Source organism: Mustelus asterias, chromosome 8, assembly GCF_964213995.1.
Source record: "Mustelus asterias chromosome 8, sMusAst1.hap1.1, whole genome shotgun sequence".
Lineage (NCBI taxonomy): Eukaryota > Metazoa > Chordata > Chondrichthyes > Carcharhiniformes > Triakidae > Mustelus > Mustelus asterias.
In genome coordinates this window covers 38,449,428-38,476,510 of record NC_135808.1, presented here as the reverse complement: position 1 = coordinate 38,476,510, position 27,083 = coordinate 38,449,428, and the positions used below count along the sequence as shown (strand labels likewise).

The 27,083-nt window shown below is 43.1% G+C and overlaps 3 protein-coding genes across 3 annotated transcripts in view; all 3 read right to left on the bottom strand.

Moving 5' to 3' along the window:
- Nucleotides 1–669: 669 nt before the first annotated feature.
- The window catches only part of LOC144497077 (uncharacterized), a 192,441-nt gene continuing 166,027 nt past the window's right edge, over nt 670–27,083 (bottom strand). Inside the window, exon 5 of the transcript XR_013498504.1 lies at nt 670–4,128. The gene's annotated coding sequence lies outside the window, so the exon portion shown is untranslated. The remainder of the gene's footprint in view (nt 4,129–27,083) is intronic.
- Nucleotides 3,244–8,524, bottom strand: LOC144497079 (uncharacterized). Its single transcript, XM_078217826.1, has 4 exons — nt 8,489–8,524; nt 6,168–7,437; nt 5,350–5,500; nt 3,244–5,259 (listed from the first exon to the last, which is right to left on the bottom strand). Exons 2-4 carry the CDS (start codon nt 7,032–7,034, stop codon nt 4,928–4,930), a joined length of 1,350 nt encoding a protein of 449 aa, XP_078073952.1. The 5' UTR covers nt 7,035–7,437; nt 8,489–8,524; the 3' UTR covers nt 3,244–4,927.
- On the bottom strand, nt 20,387–25,579 carry LOC144497068 (uncharacterized). Its single transcript, XM_078217804.1, has 4 exons — nt 25,440–25,579; nt 23,294–24,789; nt 22,078–22,234; nt 20,387–21,987 (listed from the first exon to the last, which is right to left on the bottom strand). Exons 2-4 carry the CDS (start codon nt 24,260–24,262, stop codon nt 21,227–21,229), a joined length of 1,887 nt encoding a protein of 628 aa, XP_078073930.1. The 5' UTR covers nt 24,263–24,789; nt 25,440–25,579; the 3' UTR covers nt 20,387–21,226.

Here is a 27,083-nt window from a genome sequence, read left to right as displayed (position 1 = left end):
GTGAGAAGCAGTTTATGTGCGAGTTGTGGGAGGAAAGCTCCAAAGCATCTTGAGCTCTATCACGCAAGGTGCATCTGTGGATCAACTACATGGAAGAGAAACCATTGAAGTGTGAGGTGTGTGATCAAGACTTTGCACAGTCATCTATGCCTGTGAATCTCAAGGGTGAGAAACCATTCAGGTGCAAGATCAGTAACAAATCATTCTCTCAATCATCGAACTTCTGTAGACACCACCGCATTTACACAGGAGAAAAAACGTTCACAAATGATGTGTATGACAGATCATTCTCCCAATCATCGAACCTCCGTGCACATCAATGTGTTCATAGAGGGGACAAACACTTCAAGTGCAAAGTGTGCAACAAATCATTCTTCGCTTAATGAATCTCCAGGTACACCAATGTATTCACACAGGAGAGAAGCTGTTGGTGTGTGAGGTTTGTGAAAAAGCCTTCAGACAGTTATCAGGCCTCCTGCAACATCAGACAACCCACACAGCGAAGAAACCCTTCCAAGTGTGAGGTCTGTGATAAATCTTTTTGCGATATCTACAAGGCTGCTGATGTATCAGACATTTCACATAGGAGATGTTGCGGGATTCTCTGGAGGCTAGATATTGCCAAAAACGTCAACAAATACAAAGACTCACAAAAGCCAGTGTCCCGGTTAAAGATGTAACTTTATTAACCAACAATCGACGGAAGAATGAGCATTCGGCAGTCCAATGCCTTACTACAAGAGAAGACCTTAAGCATTCCAACACCACTCTGGGGTTACAGTGCATCAGACAGGTCAATTGTACATTCTTTAAGTTTACATTTCCCACCTTCTGTTAGTTATGAAATAGCCATTTTCAATACAAATCGATCATGATTAATACCTGTCATATACTTTAGCCAATTGCATTTTACCCTTTGACTTCATTGGTCCGTAGAATCTGGATGCTTCCTCCCTCTGTTGCTCAGCAACCCCTGACCTGCTTTATCTGCACAATATGAACTACCCTATTCATGAAGGGGCTGAGAAGACCTTGCTGGTAGTAACTGTTATTGATAAGAACTTACACATTCTGTAGTTTCGTTGTTCTAAAGAGTGTGGTTCATCTCAATATGCCTCTTACCAATTAGGCTTTGCAGCAACCTGCTTTTGGCCAAAGTGTACAGTTTTCATAAACATCCAGCTAAAATGCATTTTTAAAGTTCCAAAACGCATGTTTAAATCAGAAGAACTTGTTCAAATCTCATACTTAGTTAAGTCTCTTACCAAGTTTATATGTGCCTTATGTAGACTGTTCCCCTGTTAGCTTGCAAGTCCAATCTAAGATCATTTCACTTATTGTTAGTATTTTATTAGCAACTTAAATCCCTGGTTACTTAATTTCTCTAATCTACTGGGAATTTCTCTAACAGGAGAGAAACCCTTTAGGTGTGAGCTTTGTGAGATGTCTTTCACCCAATCTTGAGGATTCCTGACACACCAGAGGATTCACACAAAGGAAAAACCCTTCAAGTGTGAGGTGTGCAACAACTCTTCTCACAATTATCAATCCTCAGCACATACCAATGTATTCACACAGCTGAGAACCCATTCAACTATGAGGTCTGCAAGAAATCATTCTCATCGTCATCAACCCTCAGCAAACACCGACATATTTACATGGGAAAAACCATTCACATGTGAGGTGTACAACAAATCCTTTTCACAGTCATCAAACCTCCATGCACACCAAAACATTCACACTGGAGAGAAACCATTTAGGTGCGAGCTGTGTGACAAATTGTTCTTGCACTTAATGAACTTCCGCAGACAGCAACGCATTCACATGGGGGAGAAGCTGTTCATGTGCGAGGTTTGTGATAAAGCCTTCACACAGTTATCGAGCCTCAGGAAACATCAGACAATCTACATGGAAAAAACCCTTCAAGTGTGTTTCCAGTAAAGCTTTCACAACATTAGTGAGGCTCCTACTGCACCAGAGAACTCAGTGGAGTAACTCTTTAAGTGTGTGGTTTGCAGTAAAGCTCTGGTAAGGTCTTCGAACCATAGAACTGTAGTGCTGCAGAAAGAAGCCATTCAGCTCATTGTGTCAGTGCCAGCCAAAAGAAGAAAAAAAATGAACATTTTAATCCCATTTTCCAGCACCGGTGAGCAGCCTTGCAGGTTACAGCACTTCAGATGAAGATCCAAGTACTTTTTAAAATGAGTTGTGTTTCAGCTTCAGCTACCAACTTTTGTCAGGGAATTCCAGACACCTACCACTCTTGGATTGAAAAAGTTTTTCCTCAAATCCTGTCTAATCCTTCGACCAATCATCTTAAATCTGGTAATTGACCCCTTAGCTAGGAAAACAAGTATTTCCTGTCCACCCTTTCTGGACCCTCATACTTTAATACACCTCAATTCAGTCACCCCTTGGCCTCCTCTGTTCTAAGGAAAACAACCCCAGCCTATCCAATCTCTCCGCATAGCTACAATTTTCAAGCTTGGCAACATTCTTGAAAATCTCCTCTGTACTCTCGCCAGGGCAATTATGTCTTTCGAATAATATGGTGACCAGAACCGTACATAAAATTCCAACTATGAAAGAACCAATGTTTTATACAATTTCATCAAAAATGTTCTTGCTTTTGTATTCAATACCCTGTTCACTAAAGGAAACTGTTCCATATGCTTTCATCACCTTGTCCACCTTCAAGGACCTGTGGATATACACTCTGAAGTTTCTTACTTGCTCAACTCCTCTCAATATCTTCCACTATTTGAGTATTCTCTTGCTTTGTTTGCTTTCTCCAAATGTATTACCTCACACTTTTCCAGATTGAATTCCATTTGCCACTTCTCTGCCCACTGAACCAAACCATTGATATTATCCTGGAGTAGACAGCTTTCCACGCACATTCATTGCCTACTTTTAGTAACCTCAAAAGACATCTTTCCAACAAGCTGCTCTGCTGCTACAATGGTGTTTTTGGGGATCATAACCAAAGGGGTTCCTCTCCTTTCTACAACAGCACCCTATTTATCCAAAGAATACATGGAGTTCAAACCAGCTCCTAATTAATTTACTCTGTACATTTGGATTTCAGATACCTCTTGCCCCAAAACCACACATTACGATCTCAGTTGATGTTTTATCTCGACGTGAAGTTTGCTGAAGAACCCTGGTTAAAAAGACTGTAACATTTACTTAATTTTTAATCCAACATGGAGGAACAGAATCGCACGATTGCTGATTAGTTTTAACAAGAAAAACACATTTATTAAACTTGAAAACTGAATTATAATACAATACTCCTTTACTCCTCCTTTAACTTAGCAATCACTCACAGGTTTTACGGTTAATATAGATGACAAAGTACATTTGAAGCTAAAATGGTTTCATTAACATATAAAAGTTAGTGTCTGTGAATTTCTCAGAATCCCCCAGATGATTGTCATCTGAGAGTTTCCAAATTCCACTCCCAAAATACACTTTAAAATCTTCTCTCATAGCAATACTTTCACTTAACGATTTGCATTTTAAATCCAGTTCAGATTTTACAAATGAGACTTTTCCACAAAGCTCCTCCACTTTTAAGAGCGAATCCATTCCAGGATTTTGTTCCAACCCCTTTGTGATTTCTTTGCTTTCAACTGCATTAGACAACTGCGATACAAATTCTGTTATCTAGCCAATACTTCCTTTCCAATCACTTTAAAATTTGTTTCCCAGAGGTGGTAAGACATTCAAAACTTTGCGATTATTTTAGAAACCTTCATCGAGCAGTCTAGTTTCTACTCATTCTCAGTTTTGTGATTTGAAATGAAAAGCACCCCGTTCTGCTCTCCATTCCTTTGTTCCTTTAATTGCAAACCGTGTGGAAGCGTTATTTCATTTTTCTAATTTTCTTAACTAATTGTTCTTTAGATTTCTCGCACTGGCTGTTTTAACCATGATTCCAATGTATGGCTTTTCCTATTGTAAAGCTGAGAGAGATGTGCTCTCTTTAGCTGCCTGTCACCAACTGCCTAACTGCAGCTCAAGTTAAAGAACAAAGAAAGCCCTCCCTTTCACTCTGAAAGAGCTTCTATTTGCTAAGCAATTTCATGCTGTAGCTCTCTAAACACAATAGAATCCCAGCTGGAACTGAAACCAACCCCCCTCCCACCCCCCATATACAAACAACTTTGTCCAGCATGAAATCTAACCATTGGTCCCTTTCCAGGCACATAAACATTACATGAAACCCACCGAGACCTTATTTCTAATGTTTACCCAAACAATAAAAATTCCGTAAAACTATCTTTGGTTTCCTAACACATGAGTGGAGGCAGCTGCTGATTCCTATAGACAGCTGTCTCTGTGAAATATCCAAACCTGGCCTATTCTTGATACCAGGAAAATGGGAGATGCAGTGAAGTGATCAGGGGGTGGGACATCTGGATTTCAACCTTTTCTGCTATTTTTGTCATAATGGAGAGACGATCGTGGCAAAAATCCAGACCAGAAACAGAGAAAAATATCCCTTGTTATAAAACAGGCGAGTGGAGAATGAGGAACCCTAATTGTGTCTCATCGTCCCCATGACGTGACCCCTACAGTGTCAGAGGCATGTCCAGGAGCAGATGTCTGCACTGGGCTGTTGCTGGCCAGAAGGTGCAGACACTACAATCTGAGACAGAATCTGCCTCATTTAATTCAAAGTTTCATTGTTTCTTTGCAGAAACTGACAAATAATCTAATTCTACTGCTGAAGAATCTCATTGTTTCTTTGCAGTTTCTGGCTAACAACCGTCTTGAATTCAGTCAAGGTTTGCTGAAGCAAGTTAGAAGTGGCCTGATAACTCTCCGTACTTTGGACCTCTTCCTGATGTAAGCATCCAAGAGGTTTCAGATCATCTTCATTTTCTTCACCAGCAGAATGGGCCCGATGTTGTACATGTGCTCATGGAGATATCAGACCTTTTGCTCCCAAATCCACAGGTTCCTCATCTCTGGAGGTTTCTGAGTGCCCTCTGTCCACCACAACAGCCAGAGCATCACAGGCCTCCTCCTTCACCATAACAACAATATTTAACTTTAACGCATCAACACTACCCTCCAAATCAGACATCTCACCCTCCTGAAACTCCCCTCCCAACTCCACTGCAGCTGCCACGCCACATTGCTGTGAGGTATTCACCTCAGTCCCTTCCTCATCAGCCCTTTCAGGAATCTCAGATGCTGCTGTCAACTCTCCTCCATCACCATCTGATGTGTCCATGGACACCTGTGTATCTGTCAGAGGAAGAAAATCACAATTATTATCTTTTGTCACGTAAATTAACTCTCCTCCCGATGGTTTAAACACTCAGCTGCTGACATCACCTTCATTCATCCCCATATCCGATCTACCATTGGTTATCTTGGAGAGGCCACACAGCTTCATTGTGAACTTCTCCTGTTCCGTCATCTCCTTGATGTATGGAACCCGTCCTCCAGTCAATGAGCACTCCTGTGTGTCATGGACCAGCTTTACCTAAAGGAAGAAATGAAAATGAAAAATAAATCATGGTCCAGACTTTGCTGTGCTGACTGTGACACATTTTCCGAGTGATAGAGACAGCTTTCAGCTTGCACCCAGGGGGACTTCTGATTAGAGATCAATATTATGACAAAGTCAGAGCCATCTCCAAGACAACTGCATTTTACAACACCTCATAACATTAGTAAACAGAATCTTATGGGCTTTCTATATTTTTCACTCAAAACTATGATTTAGAATTTCAAAAATTAACAAATATACTTAATATTCAGACATTGACTTCTTGTCCATCGTAGGGAAACATGTGCATAAGTAACAACTTCTATACATACTGATGTCTTTGGGTGATAATTGACAGTCTGATCAAAAGGTTAATTAAATTGACCTTCTTGAAATGATTGGACTGATGGTGGGAGAGATTGGAACCTGACACTGCTGAGACATACAGAACTTGTGGAAGGACAGCTCCCAGTGTGAGCACTGGAAGGTAAACAACATAGACAACTCAGTGTAAGGGACGTAGGTGAGCCACAGTGGAATGTGCTGGTGTCTGTGGCGATCAGATGACCGTGAGAAAGATTCGTCGCACACCTTGCACGTGAATGCTTTCTCACCAGTATGTGCAGAGGGCTGATTAGTCCAAGAATGATTTCTTACATACCTTGTTTATGAAAGGTTTATCCCCTGTGTGAACGCATTGGTGTTTACGAAGGGTTGATGACAATGGGAATGATTTGTCACACACCTCGCACGTGAAGGGTTTCTCTCTTGCGTGAATCTTCTGGTGTGATAGAAGATGGGAGGATTGGTAGAAATCTTTCTTACAAACATCACATTTGAAGGGTTTCTCCCCTGTGTGAATGCGTCGGTGCCGATGGAGAGTTGATGACTTTGAGAATGATTTGTCACACACCTCACATGCGAAGGGTTTCTCCCCTGTGTGAACACGTCGGTGATGATGGAGGGTCGATGAGTTCGAGAATGATTTGTCACACATGTTGCACCTGAAGGGTTTCTCCCCTGTGTGAAGATGTTTGTGTTCACTGAGGCTTGATGACCGTGTGAATGATTTGTCACACACCTCACACGTGAAGGGTTTCTCCCCTGTGTGAACACGTTGGTGTCTGTGGAGGTGTGATGACCACGAGAATGATTTGTCACACATTTTGCATTTGAAGGGTTTCTCTTGTGCGTGATTCCTCTGGTGTGACATAAGATTAGAGGATTGGTTGAAATCTTGCTTACAAAAATCACATTTTAAAGGTTTCTCCCCAGTGGGAATGTGTCGTTGCTGATGGGGTGTCGATAACTTCAAGAAAGATTTGTCACACACGTTGCAAGTAAATGGTTTCTCACTTTTGTGGACTTGCTGGTGTCGATGGAGGATCGATGATTGAGAGAAAGACTTCTCACAAATATCACATCTGAATGGTTTCTCCCCTGTGTGAATCAGCTGGTGCCTCAGGAGCTTCGTAGAATTCACAAAGCCTTTATTACAAACACCGCATTTGAATCGTTTCCCTTCCATGCTGTTACCCTTGTTGTAACAGTTGTAACAAATGCACTTTTGAATAACTTAAGAACCTGTGGATTCCCTGACACACACCTCACACCTGAACTGCCTCTCACCTGCAGGAATGAGTCAGTGGTTCATGAGAGTCGATGAATGATTGAAATTCTCACTCACACTTCTTCCCAACTTCACCCTGACTGATTGCCCACAGCTGAACATTCGGAAAGGTTGATTCTGACTAGTTTCAGATCTGATGATATGTCAAAGCTCCCCTGACCTGACTGATTTCCAGATGGCTTCACTGCCCAACCTTCTGATGTCTTCCCATAGTTGTGCAGTTGTTCCTTGGGTGATGGTCAGGATCTATCTGAGGAGTCTATCCTCTCCATATTCTCTGGTGTAGTACGATGCAATCCTTCTATAAAACAGGAAAAAAAACATGATTTCCTGCAATTCACTCTCCTCCATGGCTAAAGGGACTGATGCCTCAGTTACAGACTTTTACACAGTGACTGCCAGTCTAATATTCTCATGTGGGATCAGATGCAAGTTCTTTCTTTTTCCCCACTTGATTGTCACGCACCCTCTATTTCCAGCAGGGACACTGGATAGTGACCATGAGCAGACAATGTGACTACTTTATTTCCTCTGCCCAGTTCCCCATTTTCCCAGGCACCATGAGCACAATGAGTGTAAAATGGCCTATCAATTCACTACAAGCTCAGGTCATGCTGGCAAAGACTAATATTACCCTTAGAGTGTGTGCTCATTTGAAGAAGACCAAGGAGAAAACATTTTTTTTCTTTTCCGACCTCCAACTCTCCGAGCACTCCCCAAGTTGTGGTCGAGCAAAGAAAAATTAAGGAACGGCCCAGAATTTTAGAACTAATGTACACCTTATCAAGGATTAATTCAATAGAAATTTTGGGATTTCTCCCCTTGTTTTTCCAAATTATTTGAAGAAAACACTGGGCAGGAAGTGCGAAGGAAAATACTGCTTCAGTGGAGCTGATCGAGGGTTCTGGTTTATCCTGGGAATTTAGATACACTGCACTCACCAGACACAGCACTGGGTAAACTATCAAATCCAAACCCAGGCTTTTGGGAAAAACCGAGGCCTCCAGGTAAAATTTTTAAATAAGCCATTAAAAGACCTTTCAATAAATGTGTCTCTGCCCCTCCCAGATAATTACACCTCACCTTCTCATATTCAGTAATGACCCAGCAACAAAACTCAGCTTGTCAATCAGAAGGGAAATGCTTCCAATAAACACACTCAATATCCAACACACAGCTCCAATCAAACAGCTCAGCACAAAGCACCGAGTAAACAGGTCTCTCAGCTGGATCTTCTCACACAGCATAAGGGGCATTTCCACACCTGATTTCACACAGGATAGTCAGACTGCCTGAACATTAGTGTGGATATTATGCAGTGTAATTATTATAAATTCTGCTCCTTCACTCACCATCTCCTCACTTGGTTTTCAGTCCCTACAGGAAGTGAAGCAGCTGTGAAAGAGGAAGAGGAGAGAATGGGCAGAGTGGGTGGGCTCTCTGATTGATGTCTCTCACAGCCAATCCAAATATCTGGAGTAACATGAGTTTCCTGAAGTTTGAGAAACTGACCGGTGAAACGGAGGCGACTTTGAGCAACAGATCAGGTGGAGATTTAAACTTCTCATTGTCCCATCTGAATAAAACCTCACTTATTGCAGCTGCTGTCTCAGTTCCCCTGGTAAATGTTTGACAGAGATTTCATCTTCAAACTGACAACATCAGTGTGGGATGTGTAACCTCGGATGTGTTTGGCAGCAGATCAAAAGAGGAAGACCCACAGCATCCAAGCAGTGATGATGTGCAGTGGTGGGATCAGCACATTTACCGGAGGGCCACAGGATAGAGAGGGGGTAGGTGGGGGTGGGGCAATGGTGGGCACAGGAGGTACTAAGTAATTTACTTCGCTTCTCGGCCTTTTATACTTTTCCAATTCAATCAAATCAAATCCAATTCAGAGTCTCAACAAGTTGAGACATTTCCGATCCAGGCTGACAAGACAGGGCGAGCGACCAAACCACCCTGTCCTGGGCCTGATCTACATGAGCCAAGCTGATTGGAGAAGGGGGAGGTTCCTCCTCCAAGACTTGAGCTCATTTTCATCTTAGCCAAAAGGCCGAGATGCCGCTTTAAAAAATTGCTTCATATGAAACATATGAAGCCCCAGCGTAACCTAATGACCTCAACCAAGTGCGGCCGACCATGGGCTGCCGTCCATACACTTGATTTTTGGCTAAGATCTGGTGATGCTGCGCTTGGTTGAGGTTATTGGGTTGCACTTAAGCTTCATTTTCATATGAAGCAATTTTTAAAAGCGGCATCTCGGCCTTTTGACTAAGATGCAAATGAGATCAAGCCTTGGGGGTAGAGACGTCTGCCTACTCCAATCAGCTTGGCTCATGTAGATCAGGCCCAAGACAGGGTAATGGGTCGCATACCCTGTCTTGTCAGCTTGGATCGGAAATGTCTCAACTTGTTGAGACTCTGAATTGGACTTGATTTGATTGAATTGGAAAAGTATATAAAAAACATCTCCTCGTATCTCTATTTCCTCTCTTTTTTATTTTTTATACTCTTACACTACAGGGCGGCACGGTAGCACAGTGGTTAGCACTGCTGCTTCACAGCTCCAGGGTCCCGGGTTCGATTCCTGGCTCGGGTCACTGTCTGTGTGGAGTTTGCACATTCTCCTCGTGTCTGCGTGGGTTTCCTCCAGGTGCTCCGGTTTCCTCCCACAGTCCAAAGATGTGCGGGTTAGGTTGATTGGCCAGGTTAAAAATTGCCCCTTAGAGTCCTGGGATGCGTAGGTTAGAGGGATTAGCGGGTAAATATGTGGGGGTAGGGCCTGGGTGGGATTGTGGTCGGTGCAGACTCGATGGGCCGAATGGCCTCCTTCTGCACTGTAGGGTTTCTATGAATTCTATGAATTCTAAAACCCAGGCTTGATCTCATTTCCATCTTAGCCAAAAGGCCGAGATACCACTTTAAAAAATTGCTTCATATGAAAATGAAGCTTAAATGCAACCCAATGGCCACTACCAAGTGCAGCATCACCAGACCACACTTGATCTTAGCCAAAAGGCCGAGAAGCGATAGCGATCCTCTCTTTTTTTTATACTTTTCCAATTCAATCAAATCAAATCCAATTCAGAGTCTCAACAAGTTGAGACATTTCAGATCCAGGCTGACAAGGCAGGGCGAGCGACCAAACCACCCTGTCCTGGGCCTGATCTACATGAGCCAAGCTGATTGGAGAAGGGGGAGGTTCCTCCTCCAAGACTTGAGCTCATTTTCATCTTAGCCAAAAGGCCGAGATGCCGCTTTAAAAAATTGCTTCATATGAAACATATGAAGCCTCAGCGTAACCTAATGACCTCAACCAAGTGCGGCCGACCATGGGCTGCCGACCATACTACACCCGATCTTAGATCTCTCTTTACTCCTTCCTTACCTCTGTGCACTCTTCCTGTCACCATTCCACTTTCATTCTGTCCCAGCCTCTTATTTCTCTTACTCTTTACAGAGATAGGAAGGGAAGGGGTCACGGAGATATTTGAAAACAGGGTCAAAAACTGCTCTAAAACTAACACATCTTTCCTGAGAAGACTGGATTATTCCACAAGTTGTATTCCTGACAGACTGTTAGAATTGTGCCTCAACAATAGAACTTCCATGAGTGAATGAAAGCAGAATGGTTAATCAGTACGGATTGAAGTCAATCCCTTAAGATGGGCGGCATGGTAGCACAGTGGTTAGCACTGCTGCTTCACAGCTCCAGGGACCTGGGTTCGAATCCCGGCTCGGGTCACTGTCTGTGTGGAGTTTGCACATTCTCCCTGTGTCTGCGTGGGTTTCCTCCCACAGTCCAAAGATGTTCAGGCTAGGTTGATTGGCCATTCTAAATTGCCCTTAGCGTCCCGGGATGCATAGGTTAGAGGGATTAGTGCGTAAATATGTAGGGATATGGGGATAGGGCCTGGGTGGGATTGTGATTGGTGCCGACTCAATGGGCTGAATGGCCTCTTTCTGAACTGTAGGATTCTATGATTTCTATGTCCATTCCAGCTGACACCAGGGACTTTACCACCTTTCACAGTTTCAGAAACCCAGACACAAGATAACACTGATACCTGCAGCTCAAAACTAGTTACCACTTTCAATCTGTTGAACATTAAAGTGATCAGCTCACTTACTCGGCAATGATACAAGAATGAAAAGGTTGCCATACAGTGAATTACTTAACCAGTTGGTGAATTTTATTCAATCGGTGTTGCTTGCTTACTGTCCTGGATGGAAGAGAGAGAAAATCTCCCAAATGCCTCTAAGATGTCACCATGTAATAATACAGAGATGCATTGCTTTACAATACATAATATCCCCCCCCCCTTACTCCAGTAGTATGACAATGAACAAGTATCATTATGTACAGTTTTATAAATATGTCCAATCTGTAGTACACAAGTCTTTTTGGGGAACATCAGTTCTGCTTAGGCAGAATCCATTGTTCAGGAGTCTGAGCTTTCGTGTTCTCGGTAATCTGTTCACCACTTGGCTCAGGCACATCATCTGATATAGGCTGTTCTTCTTCAGCTTCTACAAATGTTGTTGGTTCCACTGGTGTAAAATCCAAATTCAATTCTGTCGTGATCATAAGTTGACAGATTTCCAACCTTGAGTGTCAGATGTTGGCCTTTCAGATACCAACTGCAAATTCCCTTTTTGAAACGAAGATTTGATCTATGCACCTCCCTCCAAACTCTGTGGTCACCGGTCATTTCCCCTAAAGTATTCCCAAATACCTTCTTGTATTTTTCAAAGAGTTTCTGTAAAGTGTTCTTTCCGTCAACCAATTGGTTGACAATTTAGTTTTATTTTGTTTAACCATGCTCATCTGAAAAGTGAAGCAAAAATTTCCTTTCACTGCATATAATGCAATTTTTCAGACTGACCATTTGCTCCATGATATAACCTTCACTGGAGCCACAACTTCTGTGTAAGTTCATTAGTACTCCATGATTCCACATTCTCATTGAATGGTACCCACAATCACAGTTACTTGTTCTTAAGTTGTCATTCTTACTTTAACTTTCCCTCCCCTCTATTTTCTTTTCTCGTCCAATTTGAATTTGTATGATTTATATGGTTGGTTGTTTAATTTTTTTCTCTTGGTTGGATTGTAACTTTAAGATAAAAAGTCTTTCCTTTTTTTGCAAACATCAATCTGCTATAAAACCAGTAGATTTTGGCTTTAATTCTGTTTTTCTCTCCTTTTTTGAGAAGTTGCTTTTCCAAATGCAAGTTTTCTCTGTCTCTCTCATTGAGTTTGAGGATCCGATGCTTCAGCCCACCATATGTGAAGGCACACAACTGTGAAGACTTAGCAGCTTCGGTAAGTAAATGTGTTTTTACACAGCCTAATCCCTTCTTTTCTTACTTTGCTCGTTTTCTAGACTTTGAGACCACCGATTGTGTTAATCGACGAGTATTATTGTTGACACGCTGGCTGAAAACATTTTTTTTCTTTTCCCGCCTCCGAATCTTCGAGCGCTCCCCTAGTCTCAATCAAGTAAAATTAAGGAACAGTCCAGAGTGCTTTTTATCAATTTTATAATTAATGTACACCTTAGCAAAGGCAAAAATCCCATTTCCAATGACCGGATTTACCACCCTTCAATTGGTGGTGGAGTGGTCTCCTGAGAATTAATCCTTGACTTGAGGCTCAGGTCTGAATTGTTACTTCTGACTATTTTTATTGGAAAACCATCTCTGTTGCCAGTTTTTTATTTTACTGTTGTATATTAAAGTGGTCAACTCACTTATGCAGCAAAGATAAAAGAATCAAAAGGTTGCCATATGGTGGTTACTTAACCAGTTGGTAGAGATTTATTAGATAACTGTTGCTTGCTTACTGTCTCGGATGGAAGAAAGTGAAAATTTCCAAAATGCTGCTACGATGTCACCACACTATACAGAGATGTATTGGTTTACAATACACAACACAATGAAATCGAATTTTCAGGTTGCCAGTTTACAGGGGGAAAAACATTCTGTACATAGACTTGGGAATTAACCCTTTAGAAACTGAATCTAATACAACAGCCGAGTCTTAGTTAGCGCTCTTGTTTCTGAGTACTGAGGGAATGCTGCACTGTCAGAGGTACCATCTTTCAGATGAGTTAAGCAAAGGCCTTTCTGCCCTCTCAGGTGAATGTAAAAGATCCCATGACACAATGTTGTAGAAGAGCAGGGGAGTTATCCCTGATGTCCTGCTCAATATGGGTCCTGCAATCAAAATCACCAAAATAGATTATCTGGTCATTATCACATTACTGTTTCTGTGCACAAACTGACGGTCATGTTTCCTAAGTTAAAATAATGACTACATTTCAAAAGTACAAATGTAGGCCCCCACAGACAGAAATGGGGGAATGTACAATAGGAGACAAAGAAATGGCTGAGCAACTGAATACAGACTTTGGTTCTGTCTTCACAAAATAGGACAGTGCAGTTGGGGTGGCACGGTCGCACAGTGGTTAGCACTCCTGCTTCACAGCTCCAGAGACCTGGGTTTGATTCCCGGCTTGGGTCACTGTCTGTGTGGAGTTTGCACATTCTCCTCGTGTCTGCGTGGGTTTCCTCCGGGTGCTCCGGTTTCCTCCCATAGTCCAAAGATGTGCGGGTTAGGTTGATTGGCCATGCTAAAATTGCCCTTAGTGTCCTGAGATACGTAGGTTAGAGGGATTAGTGGGTAAAATATGTAGGGGTATGGGGGTAGGGCCTGGGTGGGATTGTGGTCGGTGCAGACTCGATGGGCCGAATGGCCTCTCTCTGTGCTGTAGGGTTTCTATGATTTCTATGACACAAATCAGATACCAGAAATGTTGGAAAATGCAAGATTTAGTGAGGGGGAGAAACTGAGGGAGATCAATATTGGTAGAGAAATGGTGCTGGGAAAATTGATGGGATTGAAGGCGGATAAATCCCCAGGGCCTGATAATCTACATCACAGGGTACTTAAGGAAGTGGCTCCAGAAATAGTGGATGCATTGGTGGTCATCTTCCAGGATTCTATAGACTCTGGAACAGTGCCTGCAGATTGGAGGGTAGCTAATGTCACTCCAATATTCAAAAAGGGAGGTAGAGAGAAACAGGGAATTTTAGACCAGTAAGCCTAACATTGGTCATGGGGAAAATTCTCGAATCCATTATCAAGGACTTTATAGCGGAGCATTTACAAAGAAGTGGCAGGATTGGACAGAGTCAGCATGAATTTATGAACGGGAAATCATGCTTGACAAATCAGTTGGAATTCTTTGAAGATGTAACGAGTAGAGTTGACAAGGGGAAGCCAGTCGTTGTGGTATATTTGGACTTTCAGAAAGCGTTTGACAAAGTCCTGCATAAGAGATTATTGTGCAAGGTTAAAGCGCATGGGACTGGGGGAAGTGTAGAAAATTGGTTGACAGAGAGGAAACAAAGAGTAGGAATTAATGGGTCCATTTCAAGTTGGCAGGCAGTAACCAGTGGGGTGCCACAGGGATTGGTGCTGGGATCCCAGCTATTCACAATATATATTGACGATTTGGATGAGGGAACAAAATGTAACATCTCAGTTTGCAGATGATACCAAGTTGGGTGGGAAAGTGAACTGTGACGAGGATGCAGAGATCCTTCAGCATAATCTGGACAGGTTGGGTCAGTGGGCAAATTAATGGCAGATGCAGTATAATTTGGATAAAGGTGAGGTCATTCACTTTGGAAGCAAAACAAGGCGGCAGATTACTACCTGAATGGCTGTAAATGGGGAGAGGGGAGTGTGCAATGGGACCTGGGTGTCCTTGTGTACCAGTTGCTGAAGTTAAGCATGCAGGTGCAGCAGGCAGTAAAGAAGGCAAATGGTATGTTGGCCTTCATTGCGAAAAGTTTCAAGTACAGGAGCAGAGATGTGTTGTTGCAATTATACAGGGCCTTGGTGAAGCCACACCTAGAATATTGTGTGCAGTTTTGGTCTCCTTTTCTGGGAAGGATGTTCTTGATCTCTCGAGAGTGCAGCGAAGGTTTACCAGGCTGATTCCAGGGATGGCGGGCCTGATGCATGAGGAGAGACCGACTAGGTTAGGATTGTTTTCGCTGGAGTTCAGACGAATGAAGGGGGATCACACAGATACTTATAAAATTCTAACAGGACTAGACAGGGTAGATGCAGGGTGGATGTTCCCAATGATGGGGATGTCCAGAACCAGGGGTCACAGTCTGAAGATTTGGGGTAGTCCACTTAGGACGGAGAGGAGGAGACATTTCTTCACCCAAAGACTGGCGAGCCTGTGGACTTCATTACCACAGGAAGTAGTTGATGCCAAAATATTGAATGTATTCAAGAGGCGGCTAGATATAGCACTTAGGGCAAATGGGATCAAAGGTTATGGGGAGAAAGCAGGATTAGGCTATTGAGTTCACGATCAGCCATGATTGTGATGAATGGCGGAGCAGGCTCGAAAGGCCAAATGGCCTCCTCCTGCTCCTATCTTCTATGTTTCTATGCTCCTATAATTTAAATGCAAGTCTTTCTTTCTTAGCGAAATGTTCTGCTTCCTGTGAACTAGAAATTATAAATGCATTGATGGAGAAAAGATACAAGCCCACAGTGACATTGACCAATATATTGTGCACAGGAGTCTTACTGTGGGGTCCTGAATGGTTCAGTGAATAGGATCACAACAGACTGACAAAACCTGTAACATAGGTTAAGTTTAAAAACATGAATTTACTGTGAGTTATAAATCTCTGCAGAAGATTTATAAAACAGCAGACAAACAATAACACAATATTCAGCTTACACCAAATTATGAATCAACCAAAATAACAAAGCATCTGAAAATGACTCAGGGTCTTTACTAGAACGGGAAATGAACCTTGGAAGAGTGAAAGGTGAACATATCACACTATTATTACATTGAGGTATGATGGGTTGAGGAGACCCATGTCTATAAGCTGTTAAGAACCCTGCTGGTGTTAAATGCAAAGGAATCCCAAATCCTGAAGGAAAACTTGGAATGCCCATTCTTAAGTGTTTATTTTGCAGCTTGGTATAATGTGAGGGAAGAAATGAAACCTGGTGAGGAAAGGTACAGTCTTGTTGTAAATATTCAAATAACAAAATGTTTATAAAACTGTAAAATACATAAGAAAGGTGACAGTACAAAACAAAATTTGCAATTAACTACAATAAAGGTTACCCAGATACTATACTTGAATTACCCCAATCCAAATGTATCCACTTTCCCAACTCCAAGAATACATCTTCCCCAAAACAACATCCCATAGGTTTTAACACTATGAGCCAAATCCAGAAATAATTACCACAGATCTGAAACTGGTCAGTGGTGTGGAACCTTCCTTCCGAGCCAACCATTTCAAATGTTGGGTGTTGAGCCACTGTAAGACTGGGAAGAAGTTTGAGTGGCTCCAAGCTTGGTGAGAGCTTCAATCATTCATTGAGCCTCACAAACCACTGACCCATTCCTACAGGTGAGAGGCTTTTCAAGTGTGAGGTGTAAAGAGGTTGCTACAGGCTCATACAATTTCCTAACACAGAATGTGCATTTGTTTTACGACTGTTAACAGAAGGGCCGCCTCATGGAAGGGAAATCATTCAAGTGTGAGGTGTGTGATTAAACCCTCACACAGTCATCCAAGCTTGTGAGACATCAATCCGTCCACATTAGAGAGAAGCCATTTAGTGTGAGGTGTGCGACAAATCATTCTTGGCCTCCTCAAACTTGGGCTGACATCAAAATATTCACACGGGGAAAAACCGTACATATGTGAGGTGTGTGACAAAGTTTTCACACAGTTATCAAGCCTTAAGGTCCATCAGCCAGTCCACATGGGAGAAACCCTCCAAGTGTGAATTTTGCGATAAAGCTTTCACGACATCTACGAGGTTCCTGGAACACCAGAGCACTCACACAGGGGAGAAACCATTCAGATGTGAGGTGTTCAGCAAATCATTCTTGCGTTCATCTCACTTTCGCGTACACCAACGCATTCACATGGGAGAGAAACCATTCATGTGTGAAGTGTGCAATAAATCATTCTCACGGTCATCAAACCTCCGTGAACACCAACGCCTTCACACTGGGGAAAAGGCATTCAAGTGTGAGGTGTGTAATAAATACTTCACACAGTTATCAGGCCTGGTGAAGCATCGGCGCATTCACACAGGGGAGAAGAAAACATTCACGTGTGAGGTGTGTAATAAGGAGTTTGAACAAATCTGGGGCACGTTGGATCATCATCGCGTTCACGCAGCGAGGATGCCAAGTGACTGAGTTTCGCACCATCAGGAGCTCTCATGAAACACTGTTACTTCTACATTGAGTTTACATACTAATTTGGAGCAGGAGTAGACCATTCTACCTCTCAAGCCTGCTCCATCATTCGATAAGATGATAGCTCATACCACTGTCGTATCAACTCCACTTTTCTGCCTCCCCTTTTACCCTCGTCAATCAAAATCTATCCAACTCAACCTTGAAAATATTCAATGATCCAACCGCCACTGCTCTCTGTGGAAGAGAATTGCATAGACCATCAACACTCCTAGAGAAAGAAAATATATTTTTAAAACTCTGTCCTCTAGTTCTGGTCTCTCTTGCAAGGGGAAATGTCCTTTCTGCGTCAAACCTGTCAAACCACCTCACAAACTTGTAGACTCCAATGGATACACGGTCAATCTTTTCCTCATAAGATAACCATTGAATCAGGAATCAGTTACATGAACCTTCTCTGAACCACTGTTTAACCCTAATTATGCAAATATCTAACACAATTATAGCCTTTCTTAAATAAAGAGACCAAACACAGTACTCTATAAATAAAAACCGAAAAAGCAGGAAAAACTCAGCAGGTCTGGCAACACCTGTGGAGTGAGAAACAGAGTTAACATTTCGAGTCCATATGCCTCTTTACTGTATTCCAGAGATAGTCTCAGCAATGCCCTATAGAAAATATTCTTTGATATTGCATTTCCCTGCAATAAACGACAATATGCTATTTACCTTCCTAATCAGTTGCTATACCTGCAAACTTACTTTTTGTGCTTCATGTACCAAGACAGTCAGGTCATTCTGTATCTGAGTTTTGTAATGTCTATCTATTTAAATAACATACTGCTTATCTATTCCTCCTGCCAAAATTGGGCATGTCTACATTTTCCAACATTATATTCCACCTGCCAAATGTTTGCTCACTCACTTGATCAATCAGTATTCCTTTGCAGATTCTTTATGTCCTCCTCACAATCTAGGGTTAGCCGGAGAATGTTTCATATTTCATGTTTGTAATTTCTCTCCGAACTTTGTCATCAGCAAAATTGCATCCGTACATTTGGTCCCTTCATTCAATTTATTTATCTAAATTGTAAACAGTTGAGGCCCCAGCACTGATTCTTGTGGGGCTCCATTACTTACAGCTTGCCAACCCCGCTTGAACCTGCTCTGTTTTCTGTTAGCTAAACAATCCTCCATCCGTGTGAATATGTTACCCCCTGCACCTTATTTTGTGTAGTAACTTTTGAGGTGGCACCTTATCTTTGGAAATTGAAATACACCACATATACAGGTTCCCCTTTAACCTTGTTGCTTGTTACTTTGAAATTAGTCAACAATGATTTACCTTTCATATCCATGATGTGGAGATGTCGGCATTGGACTGGGGTAAGCACAGTAAGAAGTCTCACAACAGGTTTATTTGGTACCGCAAGCTTTCGGAGTGTCGCTCCTTCTTCAGGTGAGTGAAGAGTTGTGCTGTTCTTCACTCACCTGAAGAAGGAGCGACACTCTGAAAGCTTGTGCTACCAAATAAACCGGTTGGACTTTAACCTGGTGTTGTGAGACTTCTTACTGTACCTTTCATAGAACTACGTTGACTCTACCTGATTACATTGAGCTAAGTGCCCCAATATAACCCCCTCAATAACAGCTTCCAGCATTGTACCATGGCAGATGTTAGGCTAACTGGCCTAAAGTTTCCTGCTTTCTGTCTCCCTCCTTTCTTCAGTAGAGCAGTCAAATTCAGTATTTTCCAATCTGATTAGATCTTTCCAGAATCTAGGGAATTTTGAAACATTAAAACCATCGACTTTCTCCAGAGCTGCTTCTTTTAAAGCTCAAGGATGAAGTCCATCAGGTCCTAGGGACTTCTCAGGCTTTAGTTCTAACAGTTTTCTTTTTCCCTTTCTCGGGTGTTTGTGATTGTTTTAAGTTCCTCCCTCCCTGTCACCTCTTGATTTTCAGTATTTCACAGATGCAAGTTCTGCATTGGAGTGTCAGCCTCAGACCTCAAGTCTTTGAAGTCAGACTTCAACCCACAACTTTCTGAATCAGAGAGTGCTAATTAAACCAGGGCTGACAATAACTTGTAATATTTCTCTTACATTAGATTCAATTTCTAAGGGGTTAAGTCCCAAGGCTATGCACAGAATGTTTTCCCCCTGTAAAGTGGTAACTAGTTTGAGCTGCAGGTGTCAGTGTTGTCTTTGTGTCTGGATTCCTGAAGCTGTGAAAGATGGTAAAGTCCCTGGTGTCCCTGAGAATGGACATCTTAAGGGATTGTCTTCAATCCATACTGCTGATTAACCGTTCTGCTTTCATTCACTCATGAAAATTCCATTGTTTAGGCACAGTTTACCCAATGCTGTTCCCAATGGAGTGAGGACTGTGAGATTGTGGTGGAATACAATCCGACCGCTGATGGCTCATTGCACCTCATGGATACTCAGTTTTGGGATCTGTCCTTAGTCTCCTTCCCCAGTGATGATTAACATGGTGAAGAATTCATTCATCAGCTGAAAGGAAAGTGACAGTTTACCTTGAACTTGTTTGACGTGAAGCCATGAGACTCCATGGAGTCAGTATTGAGGACTTCCCTACCTCCCAATGGGATGGAACATACCCAGGGAGGGAATGTATCAATCTGGATGTTTCCATTTTGTGACAGGACTTCATACTGAATAGCCTGTTTTACACGCTGCTGGACTGTCTTTCCCATTGGCCTCACTGCCTGAGAAGATGGGGGTCTGGGCAGAGAGACCTAGCCCCTGCATCCATGGTCCTTATACCCACCATGCCAACTCTGCCCTCCACGCACTCCACATGCCTTTTATATCCCCTATGTCAACTTAAGTGTCAACTCAAACCACCTCATCCCCCCCCCCCCCCCCCCCACCCCATTCATGCCCTTCATCACCCATACCAATCCATCCACTATCCACAATGGGCAGACCGCAGGAGATTAAATAAAGTGAAATTCCAAGTGTTTATTGTAGACTTTATTTTTTTAAAATACAACATTCAGTCATAAAAAAATTACATTTAAATTATTTCAATTATATTATCCCTTTTAAAAACATGCATCGAAATTCAAAGTCCCATTTCAAAGTGTCCATAACCGCACTGAGCTTTCAATCAAACCATGTGAAATGGCAGGCACCCTACTGTGATAGTAATGGTTGTGAAACTTGTCTTGCATCTTAATCCAGTCAATCCCTGAGGTTTATGTCAATAGAGTAAAAGGCAATAATTTTCTAACACTGCAGACAAAATGCTATTTTAGCTTGACAGCTCCCTTTCACAGTTCATCTTGACATTTTGACAATTGGTTAAAAGGACATGTTAGTTCTCCCAATGGACAGCTAATCTCCCAGAAAGCTGTGGCAACCATATCCAAAGGGGTACCATTCCACTCCACAAGGCTACCTAACCTTTCCAAATAAATCGATGAGTTCAGACCTCGCTCTTAATGGGTATAATCGATACAGGATGAGTTTAAGATACCTCTCACCCAAAACCACATGAAGAGAGCTGCTGATTTCTATGGACAACTGCCTCTGCGAATAATGCAAATTCTGACACTGCCCCTTCCTGGTCCCAGGAAAACGGGAGATGCTCTAATCAGGGGAGGGTGGTGTGGGATTTACGGATTCAGTCCTTTTTTATCATTGTCTTCACAACGGAGAAGTTCTCTATTGTGCAAAAAATATAGACCGAAGAGACTGAAAAATATCCATCATAAAAATGAGGAGGATAATGAGGTAGCAAGTAGGGTTGGAAGGAGGGACCCTAATTCCATCTTTGTCCACCCCAACCCCATTACGTGACCATTTGTGTACCAGAGGCGTGTTCAGCAACAGATGTCTCTGCACTGGGCTGCTGCTGGCCAGAAGGTGCAGGTACTACAATCTGAGACAGAATCTGCCTCATTTCATTCCAAGTTTCATTGCTTCTCTGCAGAAGTTGAGAAAGAATCAAATTCTGCTGCTGAAGAATCTCATTGATTTTTTGCAGATGCTGGTTTTGAACCTCATTCTGCTGTCTCAGAACCTCATTCTGCTGCTGAAGAATCTCATTGTTCCTTTGCAGATTCTGGCTAACATCCGTCTTAAATTCAGTCAATATTTGCTGAAGCAAGTTAGAAGTGGCCTGAAAACTCTCCGTACTTTGAATCTGTTCCTGATGTAAGCATGCAAGAGGTTTCAGATCATCTTCATTTTCTTCACCAGCAGCATGGGCCTGATGTTGGCCGTGTGTTCGTGGAGCTTCTGCTCCCAAAGCTGCAGGTTCATCACCTCTGGAAGGTTCTGAGCTCCCTCCCTCTACCACAGCAGCCAGAGCATCACAAGGCTCCTCCTTCACACCAACCACAATATTTAACTTGAACTCATCAACACTACCCTCCAAATCAGACATTTTACCCTCCTGACACTCTTCTCCCTTCTCCACTGCAGCTGCCATGCCACATTGCTGTGAGGTATTCACGTCTGTCCCTTCCTCATCAGCCCTTTCAGGAATCTCAGATGCTGCTGTCAACTCTTCTCCATCACCATCTAATGTGTCCATGGACAGCTGTGTATCTGTCAGAGGAAGAAAATCACAATTATTATATTTTGTCATGTAAATTAACTCTCCTCCTGATGGTTTAAACACTCAGCTGCTGACATCACCTTCGCTCATCCCCATATCTGATCCGCCATTGGTAATCTTGGGGTTAGAGAGGCCAAACAGCTTCTTCGTGAACTCCTCCTGTTCCGTTAGCTCCTTGATGTACGGAATCCTCCCTCCAGTTAACGAGCACTCCTGGGTATTATAGGCCAGCTTTACCTAAAGGAAGAAATGAAAATGAAAAAGAAATCATGGTCCAGACTTTGCTGTGCTGTCTTGTGACACGTTTTCCGAGTGCTGGAGACAGCTTTCAGTCTGCACCCAGGGGGACTTCTGATTAGAAATCAATCTTGGGACAAAGTCAGAACCAGGAAGGGACGGCATGGTAGCACAGTGGTTAGCACTGCTGCTTCACAGCTCCAGGGTCCCGGGTTCGATTCCCGGCTCGGGTCACTGTCTGTGTGGAGTTTGCACATTCTCCTCGTGTCTGCGTGGGTTTCCTCCGGGTGCTCCGGTTTCCTCCCACAGTCCAAAGATGTGCGGGTTAGGTTGATTGGCCAGGTTAAAAATTGCCCCTTAGAGTCCTGAGATGCGTAGGTTAGTGGGATTAGCGGGTAAATATGTGGGGGTAGGGCCTGGGTGGGATTGTGGTCGGTGCAGACTCGATGGGCCGAATGGCCTCCTTCTGCACTGTAGGGTTTCTATGATTTCTATGATCTCCAAGACAACTGCATTTTACAACACCTCGTAAAATTAGAATAAAAATATCATCTGATATTTCTACGTTTGTAACTCAAAAAGTAGGATTTAAAATTTCAGAAGTTAATATATATATAGTTAATATTCAGATATTGCTCTCTTGTCCATCGTAAGGAAACTTGTTTAAAAACAGGAGCTTCTATACATATTGATGCCTTTGTGATGTTTGCTGATCTGGTCAAATGTTAAATTGAAACAATTGGACTGATGCTGGGAGAGGTTGGAGACAGACACTGCTGAGCGCTTTGGAAGGACAGCTCCCCTGTGAGCATTGGAGGGTAAACAACACATACAACTCTCAGTGTAAGGGAAGCAGGTGAGCCGCAGTGTGAATGTGCTGGTGTCTGTGGAAGTCCAGACCCAGAGAATGATTTGTCAGACACCTCGCATGTGAATAGTTTCTCACTGACGTGAATGTTTTGGTGGTCGATGACTCATGGAATGATTAACACATACCATACATGTGAATAAGTTGGTGTACATGGAAGCCAATGAATCAGGGAGTAATTTGTCACATACCTTGCAAGGAAAGAGTTTCTCCCCTGTGCGAGTGCGTTGGTGTCTGTGGAGGGTTGATAACTGAGAGAATGATTTGTCACACACCTCGCACGTGAAGGGTTTCTCTCCTGTGTGAATCCTCTGGTGTTTAATGAGGCTCGATGACAATGAGAATGATTTGTCACACACCTTGCATGTGAAGGGTTTCTCCCCTGTGTGAATCCTCTGGTGTGACAGAAGGTGAGAGTTTCGGTTGAAAGTCATTGCACAAACATCACACCTGAAGGGTTTCTCTTTCTCCCCTGTGTGAAGGCGTTTGTGTTCATTTAAGTTTGATGACCGTGAGAATGATTTGTCACACACTTCGCACGTGAAGGGTCTCTCTCCTGTGTGAATCCTCTGGTGTGATAGAAGATGGGAGGATCGATTGAAAGTCATCTCACAGACATTGCACTTGTAGTGTTTCTCTCTTGCCTGTGTGTGAAGGCTTTGGTGTCTGCGGAGATTCGATAACCATGAGAATGATTTGTTACACACCTCACAGCTGAATGGTTTCTCTCTTGTGTGAATGCGGCGGTGTTTACAGAGCGTTGATGACACCGAGAATGATTTGTTACACACCTCACACGTGAAGGGTTTTTCTCCTGTGTGAACACGTTGGTGTTTACAGAGGCTTGATAACAATGAGAATGATTTGTCACACACCTTGCACTTGAAGGGTTTCTCCCCTGTGTGAACATGTTGGTGTGCACGGAGGGTCGATGATGCTGAAAAGGACTTGTTACACACCTCACATTTGAAGGGTTTTTCCCCTGTGTGAATGCGTTGGTGTTTACGGAGGGTCACGGGCTCAGAGAATGATTTGTCACACATCATGCACTTGAAGGGTTTCTCCCCTGTATGAATCTTGTGGTGTAATAGGAAATTGTAATTTCGGTTGAAAGTCATTTTACAAACATCACACCTGAAGGTTTTCTGCCCTGTGTGCATCACTTGATGTCTCAGGAGCTTGGCAGACTTCACAAAACCTTCAACACAAACATTAAACTTGAATAGTTACCCTTCCATGTGGCTACTCTTGTAGTAATAGTAGTTGTAACAGATGCAACTTAGAAGATATTATGAACCTGTGGATCCCCCTTATATACTTCACACTTGAACAGCGTCTCAACTGTAGGAATGAATCTTTGGTTCATGAGACACACTTGAGGCCCAATCACTCTTCTTTCCAGCCTCACCCTGACTGATCACCCACAGCCGAACCTTCAGAAAGGTTGGTTCTGATGGAAGCTTTCACACCACTGATCAGTTTCAGATCTGATGATCCGTCAAAGCTCTCCTAACCTGACTGATTTCCAGATGATGGTTTCATTGCCCAACCTTCTCTGTGTTGAGCAATGCTGTGAAGGGACTGTATGTCCTTCCACAGTTGTGCAGTTGATCCTTGGGTGATGGTCAGGATCTATCTGTGGTGTCTATCCTCTCTGTATTCTCTGGTGTAGTACAGTGCAATCCTTCTGTAAAACAGAAAAAGGAAACATGATTTCCTCCAACTTGCTCTCTTTCTTTGCTGCAGAGGCTGACTCCTCAGTTAGAGACTGTTCCACAGTGAGTGCCAGGCCGTTATTTCCTCACTTGATTGTTACACTTGACTGTTTCCTGCAGGGATGCTGAATAGTGCCAGGAGCAGAAAACATGGGTACTTTCTTTCCTCCACCCAGAATTTCCAGGCACCATGAGGGAAATGGTAAAGACAGTCAGACGGAGTGTAAATTCAATTATCAATTCACTGTGAGCTCATGTTGTGCAGGTGTTTAATATTTAAAAAAACTCAGGAGGAATGTTAATTCATTGGAGATTTTGAAATTTCTCCAAACATTATTTGAAGAAAACCAACTGGGCAGGAACTGCTTGAAGCTAAGGAAAATCAATGCTGCTTCAGTGGAGCTGATTGAAGCGTTCTGGTTTATCCTGGGAAATTAGATACACTACACTCACTCAGACTGCACATCCCAAATTCAGATATCAGACACAACACTGCCAAAATTATAAAATCCAAGCCCAGGCTTTAGGAAAGGCCGAGGCCTTCAGGTAAAATCTTCAAAGAAGACATTAAAAGACATTTCAATCAATGTGTCACTGCCCCTCCCAGATAATCACACCTCACCTTCTCAGATTCAGTAATGATCCAGTTCCTGTTCTGCCCACGTGACAGCCGCTCGGGGCTCGCGCTTCCTCACATTCCAACTCCCGAACGCTGGGCACCAACCGCCGCTGCGCGCGGCAGAACTACAACTCCCATCAGGCACCGCGGGCTGGCTCTCCCCGGATTCCATACTGCCGCTCCTCACTGCGCAGGCCCGGAGACACATGCAGCATGGGTACTGTAGGTCTAACCAACTAAGAATCTTTCATGGGTCGGAGCCCATGTCGGAGCTCTGGCCCCGCCCTCCGTTCGTGGTGATCCCTCGCGCTGCACCTGGTGACTCCGTTCGGACTCTCAGGATTTGTAATTCACTTGATTTCCCCTTTCTGTCTCACTCCGCCGCCCCTTCACCTGCCTCTTCACCCTGCTCCAGGCTCACTCACGCGGATACTAGAGTTTAATGGGCTGGACATCGTGGTTTGTGCTGAATGATGTGGCGATGCCAGTGCACTGTTTGAGAGCACATTTCCACTCCATCTGACGAAGGAGCAGTGCTCCGAAAGCTTATGGTATTTGCTACCAAATAAACCTGCTGGACTTTAACTTGGTGTTGTGAGACTTCTCATTGTGCTGAATGAACATGCACGCAGCTCCAGGCAGGCGATCTGCATATTTAAAGGGCCACTAAGATAAAAACAAAATACTGTGGATGCTGGATCTGAAACAGCAAATGCTGGAAAATCTCAACTGGTTTGACAGCATCTGTGGAAAGAGAAAAGAGCCAACGTTTCAAGTCAGGATGACCTTTTATCAGCTCATCGCAATATGGAAAGAGAAAGCAGTTTGGCAAACCGTACACTTATTCAGTGTGGATGTGGATTTAACTGATTGATTGACCTGGGAGTGTACGTCCTGAGAGTTCAACTCTAACCAAATCGGGGAGAGTCCATGTGGACAGAGTGGGTAAGACGGGAAGAGGTTCAATCATCCCTCTGATCAGGAAAGTTATTGATTCGGTGATACATGGGGAAAGGTTGTCCTGGGCAGGGAAAGGAATTCAATAAATTTTCAAACATGCTGAGACAGCAGTGAGTTCATGCTGAGGAGAAACCCTTCAGCTGCTCCATGTGTGGGAAGGGATTTACACAATCATCTCACCTGTAGAGACACCAGCTCTTCCACACTGGAGAGAGATGAATCAGGTGCTGGACATGTGGCAGAGGATTTACACACAAATTGGACCTGCTGAGATACAGGTTAGTCCACATTGGGAAGAGGTTATTCATCTGTGAGAAGCAGCATAGCTAGTTGGCACACTTATGGAGACATAAATGTGGCATGGTGGTACAATGGTTAGCCTCACAGTGCCAGGGGCGCTGGTTTGATTCCTGGCTTGGGTGACATGTTCATAGAATTTGAAAGGATCAAACAAAGTAATTTTGATAGATAGGGAAGGGCTTTGAAAATAGACCAGGCATATGATGCTCTTTGAGAAGTGGTTATTTTGGAGGAGTTTAAAAATTCACTTCCCTAAGTAGTGAGAACTCGTGGAAGAGCAGAGGGTTAAAACTGTGAGGTTAGCAGCAGAAATGGCAGACGATTATGAATTAGTTCAGAAATAAAAGTTTGGTTTCCATAATCAGTTTCAGTCTGTGAGGGAGAGAA